Source organism: Chenopodium quinoa, unplaced genomic scaffold, assembly GCF_001683475.1.
Source record: "Chenopodium quinoa cultivar QQ74 unplaced genomic scaffold, ASM168347v1, whole genome shotgun sequence".
In the NCBI taxonomy this organism is placed as follows: domain Eukaryota; kingdom Viridiplantae; phylum Streptophyta; class Magnoliopsida; order Caryophyllales; family Amaranthaceae; genus Chenopodium; species Chenopodium quinoa.
The window spans coordinates 2,454,789-2,472,996 of NW_018745617.1; the positions used below are offsets into that span (position 1 = coordinate 2,454,789).

The window sequence follows — 18,208 nt, forward strand, 5'->3', positions numbered from 1 at the left end:
AATTAAAACCTAAAAAACATTTATAATCTATATATACCTTAAAAAACATAATTGGTAATGTAAGGTGATTAGGGGATTTTTCCCCACCAATCACCATCTGACAAGTGGACCAATCAGGTTCCTCCATGTGTCCGTCACATGGGCCAATAGGAGCCTGCCACGTGTCAAGCAATGATCCGTCCACCATGGACCAATTACGACACGACACGTGTCCTTCCCATGACACCTGGGATAACCGGTCACCTAGGCCCAACTTCCGAGGGAAGCCCAATCAGCCCAAGGTTAACCTAAACCTAGATTGGCACGTTTCCCGATGTTATAAATACCTCCCTTAATCCTCATTAAGGGAGATAACATGCTAAAAACACAGATTACACACATTAAACACTCTCACCTAGAGAGACCCAATCACTTTAATTTCCGCATTAATTACTCCTTAATCAAGTACTAACTTGACCGTTGGAGGCGAAGCTCCCACCACCAGGAGTCTCCGTTGTTTTGCAGGTACAGGCGTCCGGTTCCAGTCTCGGAATTGTAACTCTCCCGCAGGACATCAGAAAACCCCGAAACATTTGGCGCCGTCTGTGGGGAGAGTACTTCTGAGATGGCATCCACTTTTGTACCGACTCCTGAAGAGAGCCGTCCCCTAGACGACCCTCAAGTTCAGTCGGACCACGATACTGAGAATGAATTTGAAATTGAAGCTCACACAGCTTCAGACGGGACCCTAAGGGCCCGACGTACCCGTCATACCGAAAGGAGGGAACGGGAACATCTTCAAACTGGAAGTGAGCCAGCAGGCGCACCGCCTGTTCGGCAGCAGCCGACTGATGGGACTACTCCCATCACAAGGAACGAACTCATGACCTTCATGAGTGACTTCAAGGGAGAAATTCAAGAGTTGATCAACAAGAAGCCGCCTGCTCTGGACAAGGAGCAGTCGGCTAAGAAACCCTCCACTTCACAGAAGAGGAAGCCAGTTCAAGGGAGAGAGGCGACTCCTCATCCTAAATCTAGGAAGCGGGAGCCGACTGCCCTTGATTTCACAAAATACCGTTTTCCTACTCCAGGAACTAGGAAACCTGTTCGTCATATTCAGGCGGACGGGTCGAGGAAAACATACACAACGCTCGGCTACTGCTAGAGCAGAAGAAGAGTGACCGATTGTCAGAGTCGGCCTCTACTTCAAACTTCCAAGACAGTCTGCGAAATACCTCGATGAGGCATACTCAGTCGTATCATGAGAGTCAGTCAGGCGGCACCTCCCGTCAGTCCGGCTATCATAGCAACTAGGCGGTACCAAACTTACCGTTTGTACCGCAACAACAGTATTTCTTACAGCCACCTCCGTTTGGTGGACATGCAGCAAAAAACGTCCAACCTATGGACTGGCAGCTACGGTTGCTTAGACTTGGCGAACAGCCGTCGGCCTTCTCCAAGGAAATTACTGAAGCCGCTCAGCCGGCCAAAGTGAAAAATGTATTAGTATGCGCCTATGACGGCACTACTAACCCAGAAGACCATCTGATGGCATTCACCAACCTGATGTACCTTCAAGGGTTGGATGATCCCACTTGGTGCAAGTGTTTCCCGGCGACTCTCAAAGGAATCGCACAACAATGGTTCGGCAACCTGCCGACTGGTTGTGTAAATAGTTTCAGGACGCTTGCTTACTTATTCACCTCCAACTTCGCCATGAACATCCCTGCGAAGAAGACGACCCTTGATTTAGGAACAATTCAGCAGGGAAAGAAGGAGGGGCTTCGTTCTTACATCAGGCGGTTTAACCTGATGAGAATACAGATTCAAGGGTTACCGGATGAAGTAGCCTATACTGACTTTTTCAGAGGTCTCAAAGACGGGTCGACCTTCAAATTTGATTTGGTCCAAAAGAGGGTGGCGACTCTTCAAGAGGCCTTGATTGAAGCGGAAGCCTATATACAGGCGACTGATCTTTGTAGTACGGTAAAACAGTCAGACGGGAGAAGGTTCGACAAAAGAGAAGGACGACAGAAACAGTCGTCAAACAAAGACGAGAAGAGAAAAGAGGTCTAGGCGGCTGATTCCTCTAAACAGCCGGCCCAGAAAAAGAAAAAAGAATTCAAACCATACTCCCCAAAGTATGCGTTTAACAAGGATAGCAAATTTATCCTAAAGGAAATCAAGGGACGGATCTCAATTGAGAAGCCGGTCCCCATGAAGGGTTCTGCAAACAGTCGGAACCAAGAAAAATTTTGTGCTTATCATGAAGATGTTGGTCATCACACCAATGAATGCATTAGTCTCATGCGGTATCTGGACCGCCTGGCTGAGCAAGGTGATCTTGACACTTATGTCAAGAAATCTACGGGGAACACTTCCTCAAAAAAGCAGTCGGCCAAAAAGAATCAAAAGGCTGCCAGCTCCGATACATATGATGCAGTCGTCTACACCCTTGCAGGCGGCTTCTCAGGAGGCGGCCCCACTATTAGGGGAAACAAAGACAATATCAGACGGTTAGATGTAAATTCCGTTCACCAAGAACGGCCCTCCAAATATTCATTTCCTGATATTGTCATCACTGAAGAAGATCTAGGAGGGGTAAGAGGGCCGCATGACGACCCTATCGTCATTGAATGTAAAGTGGCCAACCAGAGAGTTGGCCGAATCCTCATAGATACCGGAAGCTCCTCAGATCTCATCAGTAGCAAATGTCTGTCGAAACTAAAATATCAGACTGATTGCATACATCCGGCATCCCACCCTTTAGTAGGGTTTGGAGGAGGAGTCGTCCACCCAGTGGGACGAGTGGATTTACACATCCGCCTGGGCAAAAAAGGGGAAGGACAACACATGGTAGTCCAGTTCCTGGTAGTAAAAGAACTCACGGCCTACAACATGATTCTGGGACGACCAACCCTGAATAATTCCAAGGCTGTTATAATCCCATCTCTTATGTTGCTCAAGTTTAAGAGGGATAATGGAACAGTCGGGTCCCTAAGGGGAGATCAGAGGATGGCCCGAGAGTGCTATCTCTCGGATGTCAAGCCCATTGTTATGGCCACTGGGTCGAGTGGTGGAAAAATAGACCTTGACAATGTCAAGGAGAGTGCGCCTGTTCAAGAAGCAGGCGGCAAGAAGAGAAAAGCATCCCAGACAGGGGCCGCAAGAAAAGACAGAAAATAGCAATCATTGGCAGAGCGATCGGATGAATTCCGCCCTCAGCCGGTAGGTGAGCATACGGACCTGATCTTAGACGACTCGCGTCCTGACCGAACAGTCAAAGTTGGGACGACTGCTCTGAGAGTCCTGGGTGACGACTTTTACAAACTATTGAAAGAATACAAGGACATCTTTGCATTCGAAGTCCACGAAATGCCAGGCATTAGTCTTGATCTGGCGGTACATAAACTGGCCGTGGATCCGAAAAAGAAGCCGGTACGGCAGAAGAAGCGGAACCATGGCAAAGAAAGAAGTCAGGCGGCAGCCGCCGAAGTTAAAAAATTACTTGATGCAGGGTTCATTCGGCAATGTTACTTCCTAGACTGGGTTGCAAATGTGGTGCTTGTTAAAAAGCCGAATGGCACCTGGCGAATGTGTGTGGACTACACAGACTTAAACAAGGGGTGCCCCAAAGACAGTTACCCTCTGCCTAAAATTGATAACTTGGTCGACTCAACAGCCGGCCATGCTTTGATGAGCTTTATGGACGCCTACTCTGGCTTCCATCAAATTCCTTTATGGAAGAAAGATCAGGAGAAGACGGCCTTCGTCACTGATCAGGGGTTATACTGTTACACGGTCATGCCGTTTGGTCTTAAGAATGCCCCGACCACTTTCCAGCGAATGATAAACACTGTGTTCTTTGATCAAATTGGGAGAAATGTCGAGGCATATATTGATGATATGATTGTCAAGTCAAAACTTCAGAAAGATCATCAGTCGGACCTCCGAGAAACTTTCGCCACACTTAGGCGACACCATGTCATGCTCAATCCCAAGAAATGTGTCTTTGGAGTTGAGTCTGGGAAATTTCTCGGATTCCTTATCAATTAGAGAGGAATAGAGGCGAACCCTGAGAAGGTGCAGGCGGTCATCGACATGCAGTCACCTCGTACCATCCGAGAGGTTCAGCAGTTAACAGGTTGTCTGGCGGCCTTGGGAAGATTTCTAAGCCGATCAGGCAACAAATGCCTATACTTTTTCCAGGCAATTAAGAAAAAGGCAAGGTTTGAATGGGGGCCGGATGCTGAGGCGGCCTTCCAGAAATTGAAAGTTCACTTGCATTCCTTGCCGAGGCTGGTCAGCCCTTTGCCCAAAGAAGTACTCTACATGTACCTGGCCGTCTCTGATCATGCGTTAAGCGCTGTTCTCCTTACTGAAAGAGACGGCTGTCAGCTCCCGGTCTACTTTGTCAGTCATGTACTGAAAAATGCCGAGTTGAGGTATCCCTTAGTGGAGAAATTTGGTCTTGCACTCTTCATGGCTGTTAAAAAATTGAAGCCCTACTTTTTGGCACATGCAGTCGTCGTGTATACAGACCAACCTATCAAGCGGCCACTGACCATCATGGAGTCGTCAGGCCGAATGATCAAATGGGCCATAGAAATACAGAGCCTCGAAGTTACTTTCGAGCCTAGAAAAGCAGTGAAGGGGCAAGCCTTTGCTGACTTTATTGTTGAGATGACTCGTCCTCCTGACTCTCAAGTTCCAGACCAAGTCTGGAAGGTATATGTGGACGGAAGCTCTACTTCAAATGGTTGTGGAGCAGGCGTCATATGTCAGTCGCCAGAGGGCGACAGGTACGAGTATGCTCTACGCTTCAGTTTTCAGGCCTCAAACAATGAGGCAGAATATGAAGCTTTACTAGCCGGAATCCGCATGTGCAAAGCGGCAGGGGCAAGAAAAATAGACGCCTGTTCCGATTCACAATTGATAGTGAGTCAGTACAATGGCGAATACGAAGCAACCCATCCGGCCATGATCAAGTACTAACAGGCGGTCCGACAAGCAGTCGGCTCCCTTGAGGATTTCCATCTGACCCAAGTGCCGAGATCAGAAAACAACCAGGCGGATGCACTTTCAAAATTAGCATCATCCGCCTCCTGTGATACTCCTCGAACTGTTTTTTGGGAAGTAATGGAGAGGAGAAGCATTGAGGAAGAACCTATTGGAATCTTAGACAGAAGCTCAACCTGGATGGATCCAATCAGGGCATATCTGACAAATGGTACCCTGCCGGATGATCATCAACAGGCGGCAACACTAAAAAAACGAGCAACCAGTTTTGAAATAATAAAGGGAGAACTTCACAAAAGGGGGTACCTTCAACCCTTCTTAAAGTGTGTTACTCCAGAAAAGGGCCGAGAGATTCTAGACGATCTTCACTCTGGTTACTGTGCTTCCCATATAGGCGGTAGGACGCTTGCTCAACGGGCAAGGCGGCAGGGCTACTTTTGGCCTACTTTAGAAGCAGATGCGATGGTGATGGTGAAAAAATGTGACAAGTGCCAAAGGTTTGGCAAACTAATTCACCGTCCGGCTACTGACCTCACTACCATTCATAGCCCACTACCGTTTGCTAAGTGGGGCATGGATATTCTGGGTCCATATACGCCTGCTACAGGCGGAAGGAGGTACATACTTGTTGTCGTCGACTACTTCACTAAATGGGTAGAGGCGGAGGCTGTAAAGGGAATCAAGACAAAGGATGTAATTTCATTCATTTGGAAAAATGTCATCACTCGGTTCGGGGTTCCCATGTCTATGGTTTTTGATAATGGTCCCCAATTTGAGACGCCTGTTCTCAAAAGCTGGTTGGGTGACCAAGGAATTGCACACTACTTTGCATCTGTCGGCCGTCCACAAGCAAACGGCCAGGTAGAAGCCTTTAATAAAATCATCTCAGACGGTCTCAAGAAAAAGATTGAACGAGCAGGCGGCCTATGGGCGGATGAATTACCACATGTTCTCTGGGCCATTAGGACGACTGAAAAAGGGGCGACTGGAGAAACTCCATTCCTCCTAACTTATGGTGCGGAAGCTGTTCTTCCAATAGAACACTACGAGCCGACTCTTCGAGTAATGCTATATGACGAAGAGGCAAACTGGGAAGCCATGCGCCTGGCATTAGACTCACTTCCTGAAAGGAGGGGCAATGCTGTCTTGCGCCATGAAATTTACCGCTTGAGAATGACTAGATCATACAACAAAAAAGTACACAGACGTCCACTCAAAGTGGGGGACTTTGTACTTAGAAAAATGGAAGCAGTTGGTAGGGCTAATGAGTCTGGCAAACTAACTCCCAACTGGGAAGGACCCTACCGAATCTGTGAAGAGGTCAGGCACGGTACCTACCGTCTGGGAACACCAGACGGACAACCGTTGCCTCGAACTTGGAATGTAGATAATCTTAAGAAATATTTCTTTTGAATGATGTAAATAGTCAAGGGCTACTTAATAAAAGTTTGCATACTTAATATTCAATTTTGTACTAAGAGGGGCATGCCGCCTGTACCTTTACAGTCGGCTACTCTCCATTGAGTATTTTACTCTATCTTCAGAGGGGCATGCCGTCTGTACCTTTACAGTCGGCTACTCTCCATTGAGTATTTTACTCTATCTTCAGAGGGGCATGTCGTCTGTACCTTTACAGTCGGCTACTCTCCATTGAGTATTTTACTCTACTTTCAGAGGGGCATGCCGTCTGTACCTTTACAGTCGGCTACTCTCCATTGAGTATTTTACTCTATCTTCAGAGGGGCATGTCGTCTGTACCTTTACAGTCGGCTACTCTCCATTGAGTATTTTACTCACCATAGGGGCACGCCGTCTGGACATATAAACGGCAACTCTCCATAGAAGAGGGCCGACTGGTTCCAAAGCACACAGCCACCCCCCTTATACTTAACTAAAAAAGATTAGGGCTTGGCCGACCCTGTGCCTAAACAGGCGGCTACCCTCCTCTTACTTAGCACCTACGTTCACCAAGAACTAACCAAGGCCACAAGCCGAATGATCAGACCAGGCGCCAAGACAACTGATCCAATCTTCAAAACTAATAGACCTGTCCCAACATTTTAGCAGGCGTCCGGCGACATCCCTCCGGATGAAATTCGTCGCAGAGAGCAGCTCCCTTTTAGGTGGAACATTGCTCTATAAACTAATTACACGGCACCTATACGACTGTCCCCAAGGGCAACCACGTAGCCGTTTTTGAGACAAGGATAACTCTATCACTAACCAAACCAGTGGTAGCAGTTGACATCTGAGTCAGATGACCGCCTGTATTACTTGGGATAAATGCAGGGGGTACCTCTTGAGTTAATAGCCAACAAACATTGGCGAATCAAAAGGTTCAGCCGGCCTCCGCCGCCTGGTACCTTTACTACTCAAGCAGGAGTGACGGCGACTGAGTAACTCCAAAGTTAACTCATAGTCACTCTCTCAAACTTAGTATGGAGCCTAAAAGGTATGAGTCGTCCGCCTGTTTTTAGCAAACAGGGGCTCTCAACCACTACTCCTGCTAGGTTAACAACCTATGAGTTAAAAGCCAACAAACATTGGCGAATAAAGGGGAACAACCGGTACCAACCGCTTGATACCTCTACTACTCAGTTACTTGGCGACTAGGTAACAATCATGTTTACTTGATCAAACCACTTTCCTAGGTTAATTTTACAAATGACAGGACCGCCTGCCTAAAGAGGATCCAGTTTAAAATGGTTTGAATACCGATTGGATAAATCGCCGACTGATCGTCTAGCCTGGAAACAGACAACCAGTCGTTCAGGGGCATAGGCGGCGTGACTAACTATCCGTACCTGTCTGCAACTATCGGCCATGTAAAACAGTCGGTATAGTGTACAATTGGATATCAGAATATTCAATACTTAAACAAATTTGAAGCAAAACAAAAATATTCATTAAAAAGAAGCCGGTCATTAAAGACCGGCAAAATATTCAGAGCCCCGGCCCCCTGGCCGGGTAAATACAAACAAACGGCACGCAGGACGTGGAAAGAAAACATATAGCTTAAGAAGGGGCAGATCTTCAATATTAGCAGCTGCCGCCTGGTCAGCACTCTTCTTGCTGGACTCGGCTTCAGCTGCATCCTTTTTTGATGCATTACCCCCAAGCGGCACAAGCGCCACTACCGGCTGCTCCTCCTCCTCCAACGCGCCCTCCAACGCCTCTTCCTCAGCAGCCGCCAGGATCTCTTGATTATATCTATCAGAACACTGGCGGTACGTTTTTTCCCATGAGGCAAATTCGGCATTGGGGAAGAGGCGGCCCCGAGTCATGCGCTGGATTTGAGGAGAGTCTTCCATCATCTCCCGGACCAGCTCTTTCTTTTCTTGCTCGGCCTTTTCCGAGAGCTCCTCAGTAAGACTCTTCTCCTGGGTCACCAGGCGTTCCTTTACACTCGTCAAGGATTTCTCCAAGGTTTCGTATGAGGACATCTTTTGGCGAAGAGGTCTCAGCTCGGCCTTGAGGTTGTTGATGGTCGCCTCCAGCTCGCTATTCCTCTTCTGGGCCGCCTCTAACTGAGCCCGGATAGCGGCGGTAGCCTGCGCCTGATAATAAAGAATATCAATGGTCAGAACTTCATTTTGGGAAATTTGAAACATTGCCTTATCACAGTCAGAGGCGGCCATAGCTTTTGCAGCCTTTACCTCTTTGTTCTTCCGGTCAAGCGGCTTGCGAAGGCCGTTCACTCGGAGCAGGGCCTAAGTAAAAAGGGGAACAGGCGTCAGTTTCCAAACAAAAAAGAAAACAGGCGTCCTGGAATTCAAATACTCAAAAATATGCTAAGTATACCTCAGCAAGGACCCCTGCAATCCCGTCTAGGTCAAGGGTGCTGACACCCCTGACCGCCTCCCTTTCAGCTGGAGGAACGGCCTTGATCATAGACTTGGCCACCTCGACCAAGTCAGGCTCCTGAGGGCCGGCTGCATCAAGCATAAACAAACGGATTAGACCTAGTAAAGAAGGGAGCAAGTCTAAAATTTACAAGGACAATTTCATACCTCTAGGTGGCCCAGCTAGAGTTTTAGAAGAAGTGGCCGGCTGTTTCTCAGCCGCCGCATGTTTCCTGGCAGAACCAGGAGAGCTCGCAACAGTCCTCCGGGCCTTGGGGTCCGGCTGTTGGGAAGAAGAAGCTCTTGGAGCGCCCGTCTAAAAAAGAAGAAAAGAGTCAGTATATGCATAAACACAACTCCAAAGAGAGGGTGAAAGGTTCGAAGCCCACCAAGGGTGCCCCCTTGTTGGGGGAGTCGGTTGAAGACTGTTGCATGATGGAGGCCCGCAACATGGCCGCCGCAGTCTTGGAGGCGGTAATTTTGCTCATGGCGTCCGCTGCAAAAACAAATAGCAAAGTTAATAAAAGTCATAAGAAATGCATGGAACAACAGAGTATTCGACAGGCCGGCTACCTCTTGAGCACCGACTGCTGAGGCCACAGGCGGCCAAAAAGTACTCGTCGTAGAGCCATTTGAAGCTCGGGACGCAGTGCAGGGGTACTTGCTCTCGTACCCCTGAAGTAGAGTTCACCTTCGACTCTACTTTAAAGAGTCCTTTATCTAGGATCTCTTTCTTAGCCTTGGGGGGAACAGGCGGCATGCTGCGGCCGCCTGCAAGAAGGGGCGGATTCCTGTTCCACCTGTTGAAGCGTTTGTTCAGCTCTGTGTCTGAACTCTCAATGACGAGGAAGGTGCTCCGCCAGTCCTTCCATTTGTTTGCTTTACCTCTCGTCATGAGGTAGCCCCTGTGGCTCGTCAATTGATACCAGCCGGTACCGCCTGCCTTAGGGGTCCGGCTGAGGTAGTTCATGTGGGAGAAAGCCTCGAAGCTCGGCTCCACCCCGTGCAGTTCGCACCCGGCCACATAGCCGAGTATGTTGACCCAGGAGTTCGGGGCTAACTGCCATAACCCCAACTCATACCCATCCAAGATCCGCTGAACAGCCGGATGTAGTGGGAAGCGCAGCCCAGCCTTGATGGCCGCCTCGTAGCAGCCAAAGCAGGCGCTATCATAACGAGTACCAGCCGGCCAGACGACTGTGTCTTCTGGATCCGGCACAAACACTAAAAAGTCGGGGCCCATTGTGTGGTTTGCAATAAAGCTCTCCACTTTCTCTTGCATGGCTGTGATCCGGCCCCGAAGTACCATGCAGTAGTAGGGGGTATTTTGCTCTCGGTTAGAGGCGGATGGCTCCGCCCAATCGTCCCCCTTCTCAACTGCGTGAGAAAGCCTCGCCTCTTGTAGGCGACTGTTTTTCTCTTCTGTGTCCAGGGAAGCATGGCCAGAAGAGCTAGACTCGGAATCGTCCTCTGACGAGTCCGAAGAGGACGACTCTTCCCTTCTCCCGGAGGGGCCCGCCTCCTCTCCTTTAAAAGGAGCAGAATTGTCAACTGTAAAATGGGAAGGGGTCACTATGACTCCTCCCTCAGAACTGCCGGCTTTCAGGCCGCTTTGTTTCACTTCCACATCTGGCGCCTGGTCAGATGTTTCACTAATCGGCACCCTGTGGGAGGAGCCGTCTGAATTTGAGATCCTGGCAGTCTTTTTTGTTCTGGCCATCATGTTCTGCATAGACACAGATACAGTCGGACTTTGTATAAAGGGCAAAGATGGGTCCAGAAAAGGGCAGGCGACACTCCTAGTCCTAGATTCAGCCGTCCTCGGTGACTGGCTGATCACTAACCTAGGTCGTGTCGTGTGCTTCCGTGGTGCCATTTCAAAAAAGTAAAATAAAGAGAAAATTAAGAGTAAGAGAACCGACGGTTACCTGAACGAGTGACGATTGATGAAGTTCTGAAAATCCTTTGCAGTCGGCTTGTCAGAGCAGGCGGTAGGCAGAAAGTGTCCAAAATGTCAGAGCAAGTTCAGGGGTCCGAATGTTCTCTCACAAAGTATTCAAGTGTGAAAATGACCGAAGTCAACACTCCTTTATATAGGCGAAGTGAGAAGGCGAAGGGTCACTTCCAGAATTCAAAATTTTGGCGGGAGAATCTCTCGGCCTTTCGCCGAGTGACACCTGTAGCAGGCCGTCGCCTGTTACAGAGCGATACCTGTCACAGGTAACACGTGACCAGTCACGTGCCACTTGTGAGGGGCAAATGATTAGGGGATTTTTCCCCACCAATCACCATCTGACAAGTGGACCAATCAGGTTCCGCCATGTGTCCGTCACATGGGCCAATAGGAGCCTGCCACGTGTCAAGCAATGATCCGTCCACCATGGACCAATTACGACACGACACGTGTCCTTCCCATGACACCTGGGATAACCGGTCACCTAGGCCCAACTTCCGAGGGAAGCCCAATCAGCCCAAGGTTAACCTAAACCTAGATTGGCACGTTTCCCGAGGTTATAAATACCTCCCTTAATCCTCATTAAGGGAGACAACATGCTAAAAACGCAGATTACACACATTAAACACTCTCACCTAGAGAGACCCAATCACTTTAATTTCCGCATTAATTACTCCTTAATCAAGTACTAACTTGACTGTTGGAGGCGGAGCTCCCACCACCAGGAGTCTCCGTTGTTTTGCAGGTACAGGCGTCCGGTTCCAGTCTCGGAATTGTAACTCTCCCGCAGGACATCAGAAAACCCCGAAACATAAGGAACATTTGGTTCAAACTCAAAGAACATATATTAATCTGACTCAAACGTACATATTTTATTCCTTTTTAAAAGATAAATATGATATGGATCTAACAAATAAAAGAACATTCATTATAGTTTGAAGAACATCATCTTCGACCTTAATAACACAAATTTAGAAGAAAAAAAATGCAAATACTAAATATTATTGAAAGCTAGATACTAAAATAATCAATTGAAGAATATTTCGTACTTATCCTAATATAAAATCTACATAATATTATAAAAGGATGATCATATAATCATATACAATGTACATGGCCTTTTATAAAAAGTACATCACCTAATTGAAATATTATGCAATTAATATAATATAATTTTTACTAATAACATCAATCTAATAGTCTAAATAATTACAAATGTAATCGACAAAATTATAAATCAAATAATATTAACATTCATTATTGCAGTGACAAAATAAAATTATTAATAATTTTACAATGAATTTTGAATCAAATTGTCAAAGAACGTTAAATAATGCAATAAAGAACATCATCTTCATCCTCTAAATTGAATGTCATAATTAAAGAAAAAATTACAGAAATCCAGATCAATTATTTATCATCACATTTCATATCAATATTGTTTGTAAATGATATAAACAACATTGATTTAAATTAAATATGTAAATATAACATAATTTCCTTCTTCTTTTGATTCAAATTCAACGAATTCACCATCATCATCAAAATAATCTTCATTATGATCATTCGATGCAAATCGCCGATCGGAATCATGACGAAATTCATCCTTTTCCACCATTGTTGTTGTTAACCTTAAGCTTCTCTCTCTAAAATTTGAATTTCTCTCTCTAAAAAAATTCCCTCTGTTTTGAAAACTCATACACGAATAAATGTAGAATGAATAACAGAATGCCTTTTTTTTGTTGCAAAAGAAAATAGAATCCTATAATTAAGCAAGCAAAATCTTTTTGTTTGTTTGTTTGTTTGTAAATTATACGTGGAACTAATGCTGTACATTTTATCATGGTGTACCATGCTTGGTACACTTGGGTGTACTTTAAAATTTTCAAAGATTATCCGGGTTAGAGATTATTTTCCAACCTAGTTTAGCTAAAAAGGCGGAGTTAACCGCCTCAGTTTTACGAAGACCTAAACCACCATAATCTTTAGGTTGACAGATATTATCCCATGAGATCATAGGTATATCTGATCTATTTGGCGATTGTTTCCAGAAAAATTTTCTATTAATTTGATCAAGAGAATTAGTAAAAGTTTTCGGTAGGCGAGCTGTTTACATAACAAAAGAAGGTAGCGCCTCCAAATTACTCTGAATAAGGACGGTCTTACACGCTTTAGATACTGTATTTGAAGATCAACTATTCATTTTTTTTTCAGCGTTGATTACTAGATGTTGAAAATTATGTTTTGAAAAAGATTTTTGTATTTTATTATTAGGACTACATCATATATCATGAAAATAATGTGAATTTCCTTCTGACAATCAATTTCTTTGCAACTACCTTTCCACATTTTTGTTTAGCAACCTTCTCGAACACAAAAAATCTAGTAGGCATCATCCCAACACTAGTACCACCAAGGCAAAACACACTTCGCCAATTTTCCGCATCAATATTTTCATTGTAAAGTTCGCTTCGACAGAGCTGGCGACACCAACGCTACCGGCCCCCTTTTCCTGGCGCCCTTCTTTCTCTCTCTTCTACTGTCGATCTCCTCTTTTCAACCCCAATTCAACTCCTCTTTCTCTCTCCTCTTCTCCCACTTCTAAATCACTCAATTTTCTGCTTCCAATTTGATTTCTCGAACGAATTTGATCGGGTTTAACATTCAAGAATTCCTCAAATTCTTCATCATCATCATCATCATCATCTTCATCATCGTCGTTTGTTAATGGTGGAATTGGGATTGGGATTGGAATTGGGATTGGGATTGGAATTGGTGATTGATTTTGTATTGAGTTAAATTGTGAATCGATAAACCTGGAGAAGATTCATCAAGGGAGGTGTAATCAGAAGAACTGGGGGCGAATCAGTCTCGTCAAAGACCGGCAAATGCCGGTTTAGGGTTCTGGTTTCTCCGCTTAAATGTCCCCAAAACTCACACTCTAGAATACCTTCCACAAATGGACTTTGTTAGCCGACATTCCGCCACACCCACCACCCCTGCTGATCAACACCGTAACCCGGAACCCGCTGTGCCGCCTTCGTCTTCCGCCCCGCCTGTTGCCGAGGAGCCTGAGTACTTGGCAAGATACTTAGTGATCAAGCATTCGTGGCGAGGGCGGTACAAGAGGATTTTGTGCTTGTCTAATGTGGGTATTATAACGCTTGATCCTTCTACATTGTTGGTTACGAATTCGTATGATGTTGTGAATGATTTCGAAGGGGCGTCCCCGATTTTGGGGCGTGATGAGAACTCTGTTGAGTTTAATTTGAGTGTTAGGACTGATGGGAAGGGGAAGTTTAAGTCTATAAAGTTTTCTTCAAGGTTTCGAGCTAGTATTTTGACTGAGTTGTATAGGATTAAGGGGATTAAGGTTGGTGTTGTGGCGGAGTATCCTGTGCTTCATCTTCGGAGGCGGAATTCCGAGTGGGTTCCTTATGTAAGTTCCATTGTTTTAACTTTGGTTTGCTCAATCTTTAGTTTGGATTAATTGTACTTGTTTCTTGTTGGATAGTGTGAATTATGAGCTCTTTATGTATTGTATCTAGCTGAATTGCTGTATGAAACAATTATATGCTTATGTCATATCTTCTTAGAGTGTTAGATAAATTGCTGTATGAAACAATTATATGCTTAATTGGATGAACTCAACACTTGTGATAAATTAAAGACTTCACTATGACATTAGTTTTCGATGAACTCAACACTTGTGATAAATTTTAGATTCCAAGGTCAAATACTGTCATTTCTCTTCCATTGTGCTTAACTTCTTATTATATTATGTACTTATGTGGGTGTCTATTAGAGTGACCAGCTATTGAGGATTCTTTTTGTTTTTGCATTGAAATCTTGCAACTTTCTTGTCTACCCTGCATTTTTTGTTATTTTAGGTGATGAATTATACTCCATTTCTCCTATTGCACTTGCAAATCTGTAATTTCTTCCGTTGGTTTGATGGTACAAGACTAGAAGATGAATGTTCTTTTGGCCTTCAATGTTATGAATTATGTTGATAATATGCGTGCTATGTTTTTTTTGCCATGGTCCACCCACGTGAGTTGGGTTTAGAACGTTGTGAGACTGTCCCTTTTTTCTATAGGGCGGATTGGTGTCCATGTCTTTTACTCTATCAATGCAATAAAAAAATAGGTGTTGCGGCTGGAATAATTGCGGGGTAGATCTGTCGACTTGGGTGGACTTGGCCTTTCTTTAATCTTGTGAATTCTTGCTTTTGTGGCCTGTTAAGGACCTGAATTTTCTGTTGGTTAATGCCATGCATATATTCTCTTTATCAATGTTTAGGGATTCCTGGTTTTTGTAAGAGTGAACACTTGTCTAAAAGGGCCTGGTGTGTGCTAGGCCCCAGGCAAGAGCAATATTTTTAAAAAACTTTTTACTTGCTTTAGATTTCTAGGTTCATCACTCTTTTAGGATGAATTTAGTGGAGGCATCTTATATTTGTTTCATGACTGTAAAATTAAGCTTATTAACCCAACAGACCGGATTCATGGGTATTGACCCAACTTGTTTGCCAGTTTCTTAAAAGTGCAGAAGGGAATGGTAACTAAGTAGGGAATAATTCCTTCTACTCTTCTGATATTGATTCTCGCTCCCTTCATCTGAGCTCTATTGGTCAATGCCTGTTTTCCTTAATGATTTCTCATCTCTTTATCAACCCTTTCTGGCCCATAGTATCTATTAACCCCCCTTTTCTTATGCAGCTCTCATAAACCATGTAAGCCTCTTAAAAAATAATTGCAATTTGTGATGATAAAGTAGGGCTGTATTTGTGAGTGTTTGAATCGAATTATGTTCACCACAACTGATTCAGACATTTAAATGGACATTTTTCAATGACAGGGTTTAAAAAAATACTTAATCTAGGGGTCACTCTTAGAAGCACACTTTAGAGCTTAAGTGACCTACATGGAGAAATTCAACCTATCATTTTAGTATGATAAATTGAAGTAAATGCTATTTGCTTGCAAGTTGCAACACTAATAATCCCGGAGAAATTTCTCAATATTTGTAGTTACTCCTTTGTATTGTTTTATATCTGAGTATAATTTTCTTTTAAATGTTATTGTACTCTTGTTTTCTTACATTTTTTTGTATTGCATTGGCTCTATTCAGAAAATAAGGGTTACATCAATCGGAGTTGAACTTGTTGACTTGAATTCTGGGAACCTTCGTTGGTGCTTAGATTTCAGAGATATGAACTCCCCTGCTGTTATTCTGCTGTCTGATACCTATGGAAGAAAAGGTGGTGAGCATGGTGGTTTTGTGCTTTGCCCATTATATGGAAGAAAGTCAAAAGCATTTCAAGCTGCTTCTGGGACATCAACCAATGTGATAATATCAAACCTGGTATGCATGGTTTCTTAGCTGCATTTTCCCATGATTGCTTCTTGCTGTTACCTTCATTTAGAATCTCTGGTCAGTTGGCAATCAGATGCCCTTGGTAGGGGTTAACTCTCTGAGATATGAAAAATGTTGATTGTATGAGTTTCTTTAATGCTTACTTATCTGATTTTATCCGCTGATAAAATTTGTGCAGACAAAAGTTGCAAAAACCATGGTTGGGGTATCACTTTCTGTGGATAGTTCGCAATTGCTCTCTGCTGTCGAGTATATTAAGCAAAGGGGTAGGCTTTTATTTTTCCTGATTTAAGTGTCTGATGCGTTATTTCTTTATTTCTTGACTTTATATTCTGCCTCCTGCCCTCTTTCTTGACATTGCCTCTCTCTGAAACTGCAGCTAAAGAGGCGGTTGGAGCAGATGAAACTCCCTGTGGGGGTTGGTTGGTGACAAGACTCAGAACTGCGGCTCATGGAACCGTAAATCTTCCAAGTTTGAGTTTAGGGATTGGGCCAAGAGGAGGGCTAGGGGATTATGGCGATGCTGTATCACGTCAACTGATACTGACAAAAGTCTCTCTGGTTGAGAGGCGGCCAGATAATTATGAGGTATGCGATTGGAAGTAAAGCTATATATTGTAGCATTTAAGTTCTCATGAATTCATAAGCTACTCATTGATTTTCCATTTATATCATGCTTTATGAGCCAGCTGATGTTGTGTACATGAGTCTTTGATCATTGATCATGGGATGTCCACTGTCGTGTTATAAATATTGTAATTTCACTTGTGCCTTCCATATTTTTTTTGCTCACTTTGTTTTACTTTAGAAGGAGTGCATGTCTTTTCGAGGTAAAACCCTGAATGATTCAGAATGTATTCATATTTGCAGCTCAAATATGTATATAAAAAAATGACATAATGATGATAAGTAAGATACTTATAGTAGTAGTAGTAGTATTAGTAGTAGTGGGATCTTTATAAAAGGGGAATGTAAATAACAAATTCCCTTTGGTGTTGTTTTGTTGGTCACTTTTGTCATTCCCTTTACCAGTTTACCCTCTTTTCATTTTGCCTTCATCCTTGTGTCCATTCCTCACCCCCTAAGGTTTCCCATTCTCATCCTCCACAACCTTTTTGTAGTTCTCCCTCTCTCTCCCCACAACAAAAATGAACTTCAACAACAGAGCGGCAATGAACAGCTATCCAATCTTCTTCATTGTCCAAGAGAGAGAAGGATAATGTTTTTTTTTCTCTTTTCTTTCTGTTTCTCCTGTATTAACAAACATGTGAAAGTTGGAGTTTTCTTTCCTTTTTTCTTATATGCTTTTCTTATTTTCATTCCCTCTACCCTATGCAAACAAAACACCTCTTTTTTTCTTTTGTGAGTTTCAACATTGGGAATGGCCATCCCATTAGATTTTGGAAAGATGTTTGGATAGGGAACAATCATTTTGTCAGTTTTCCACAATTATATGATTTGTCCACTTTACATGATGCTCCCATTTCTGCCTTCTGTGATACCAATGTGTAGAATCTTCCCCAGCATTTAGAATTGGTAAAATTTTTGGCGGGATTTATTTATTATTATTATTATTTTTTTTTTGGAGGGGGGGGGGAGACAAATTTTGGGTAGGCACATCTAGAACAATCTGGGAAAGGAAATGAAAAAGAACACAACCTAGCAACCACAAAGTTAGTAAAAAATATCCTTATTCCTTAAGCTGTTCCTCTCTAGAAATTTCCTGCGTATAGTTTGTATTAATTAAAATTGAGTTATGGTATCTTGCATGTTATTTTTTGCTTGATTTGGATGTGGAAAATTTTCAATAATTGCAAGTTTATATTATGCAACATGAGTATATGTTGATGTGTGCAGGCTGTCATCGTTCGTCCATTATCTGTTGTTAGTGCTCTTGTCCGGTTCGCTGAAGAGCCACAGATGTTTGCAATTGAATTTAATGATGGTTGCCCAATTCATGTGAGAACACAGTGTTTTTTGTACAATTTTGTGATAATTTTGTAAATTTTTTTATGCTGATGCATTTGCATAATCA

At 43.9% G+C, this 18,208-nt stretch overlaps 1 protein-coding gene across 1 annotated transcript in view; it reads left to right on the top strand.

Annotated features, from left to right (window-relative positions):
• The first annotated feature begins 13,130 nt into the window (after positions 1–13,130).
• The window catches only part of LOC110716723 (dnaJ homolog subfamily C GRV2-like), a 31,302-nt gene continuing 26,224 nt past the window's right edge, over positions 13,131–18,208 (top strand). The window contains 5 exon segments of the mRNA XM_021895357.1: positions 13,131–14,233; positions 15,928–16,161; positions 16,352–16,439; positions 16,553–16,761; positions 18,031–18,132. Of these exon segments, the coding sequence (XP_021751049.1) occupies positions 13,754–14,233; positions 15,928–16,161; positions 16,352–16,439; positions 16,553–16,761; positions 18,031–18,132 (1,113 nt within the window). The 5' untranslated portion in view covers positions 13,131–13,753.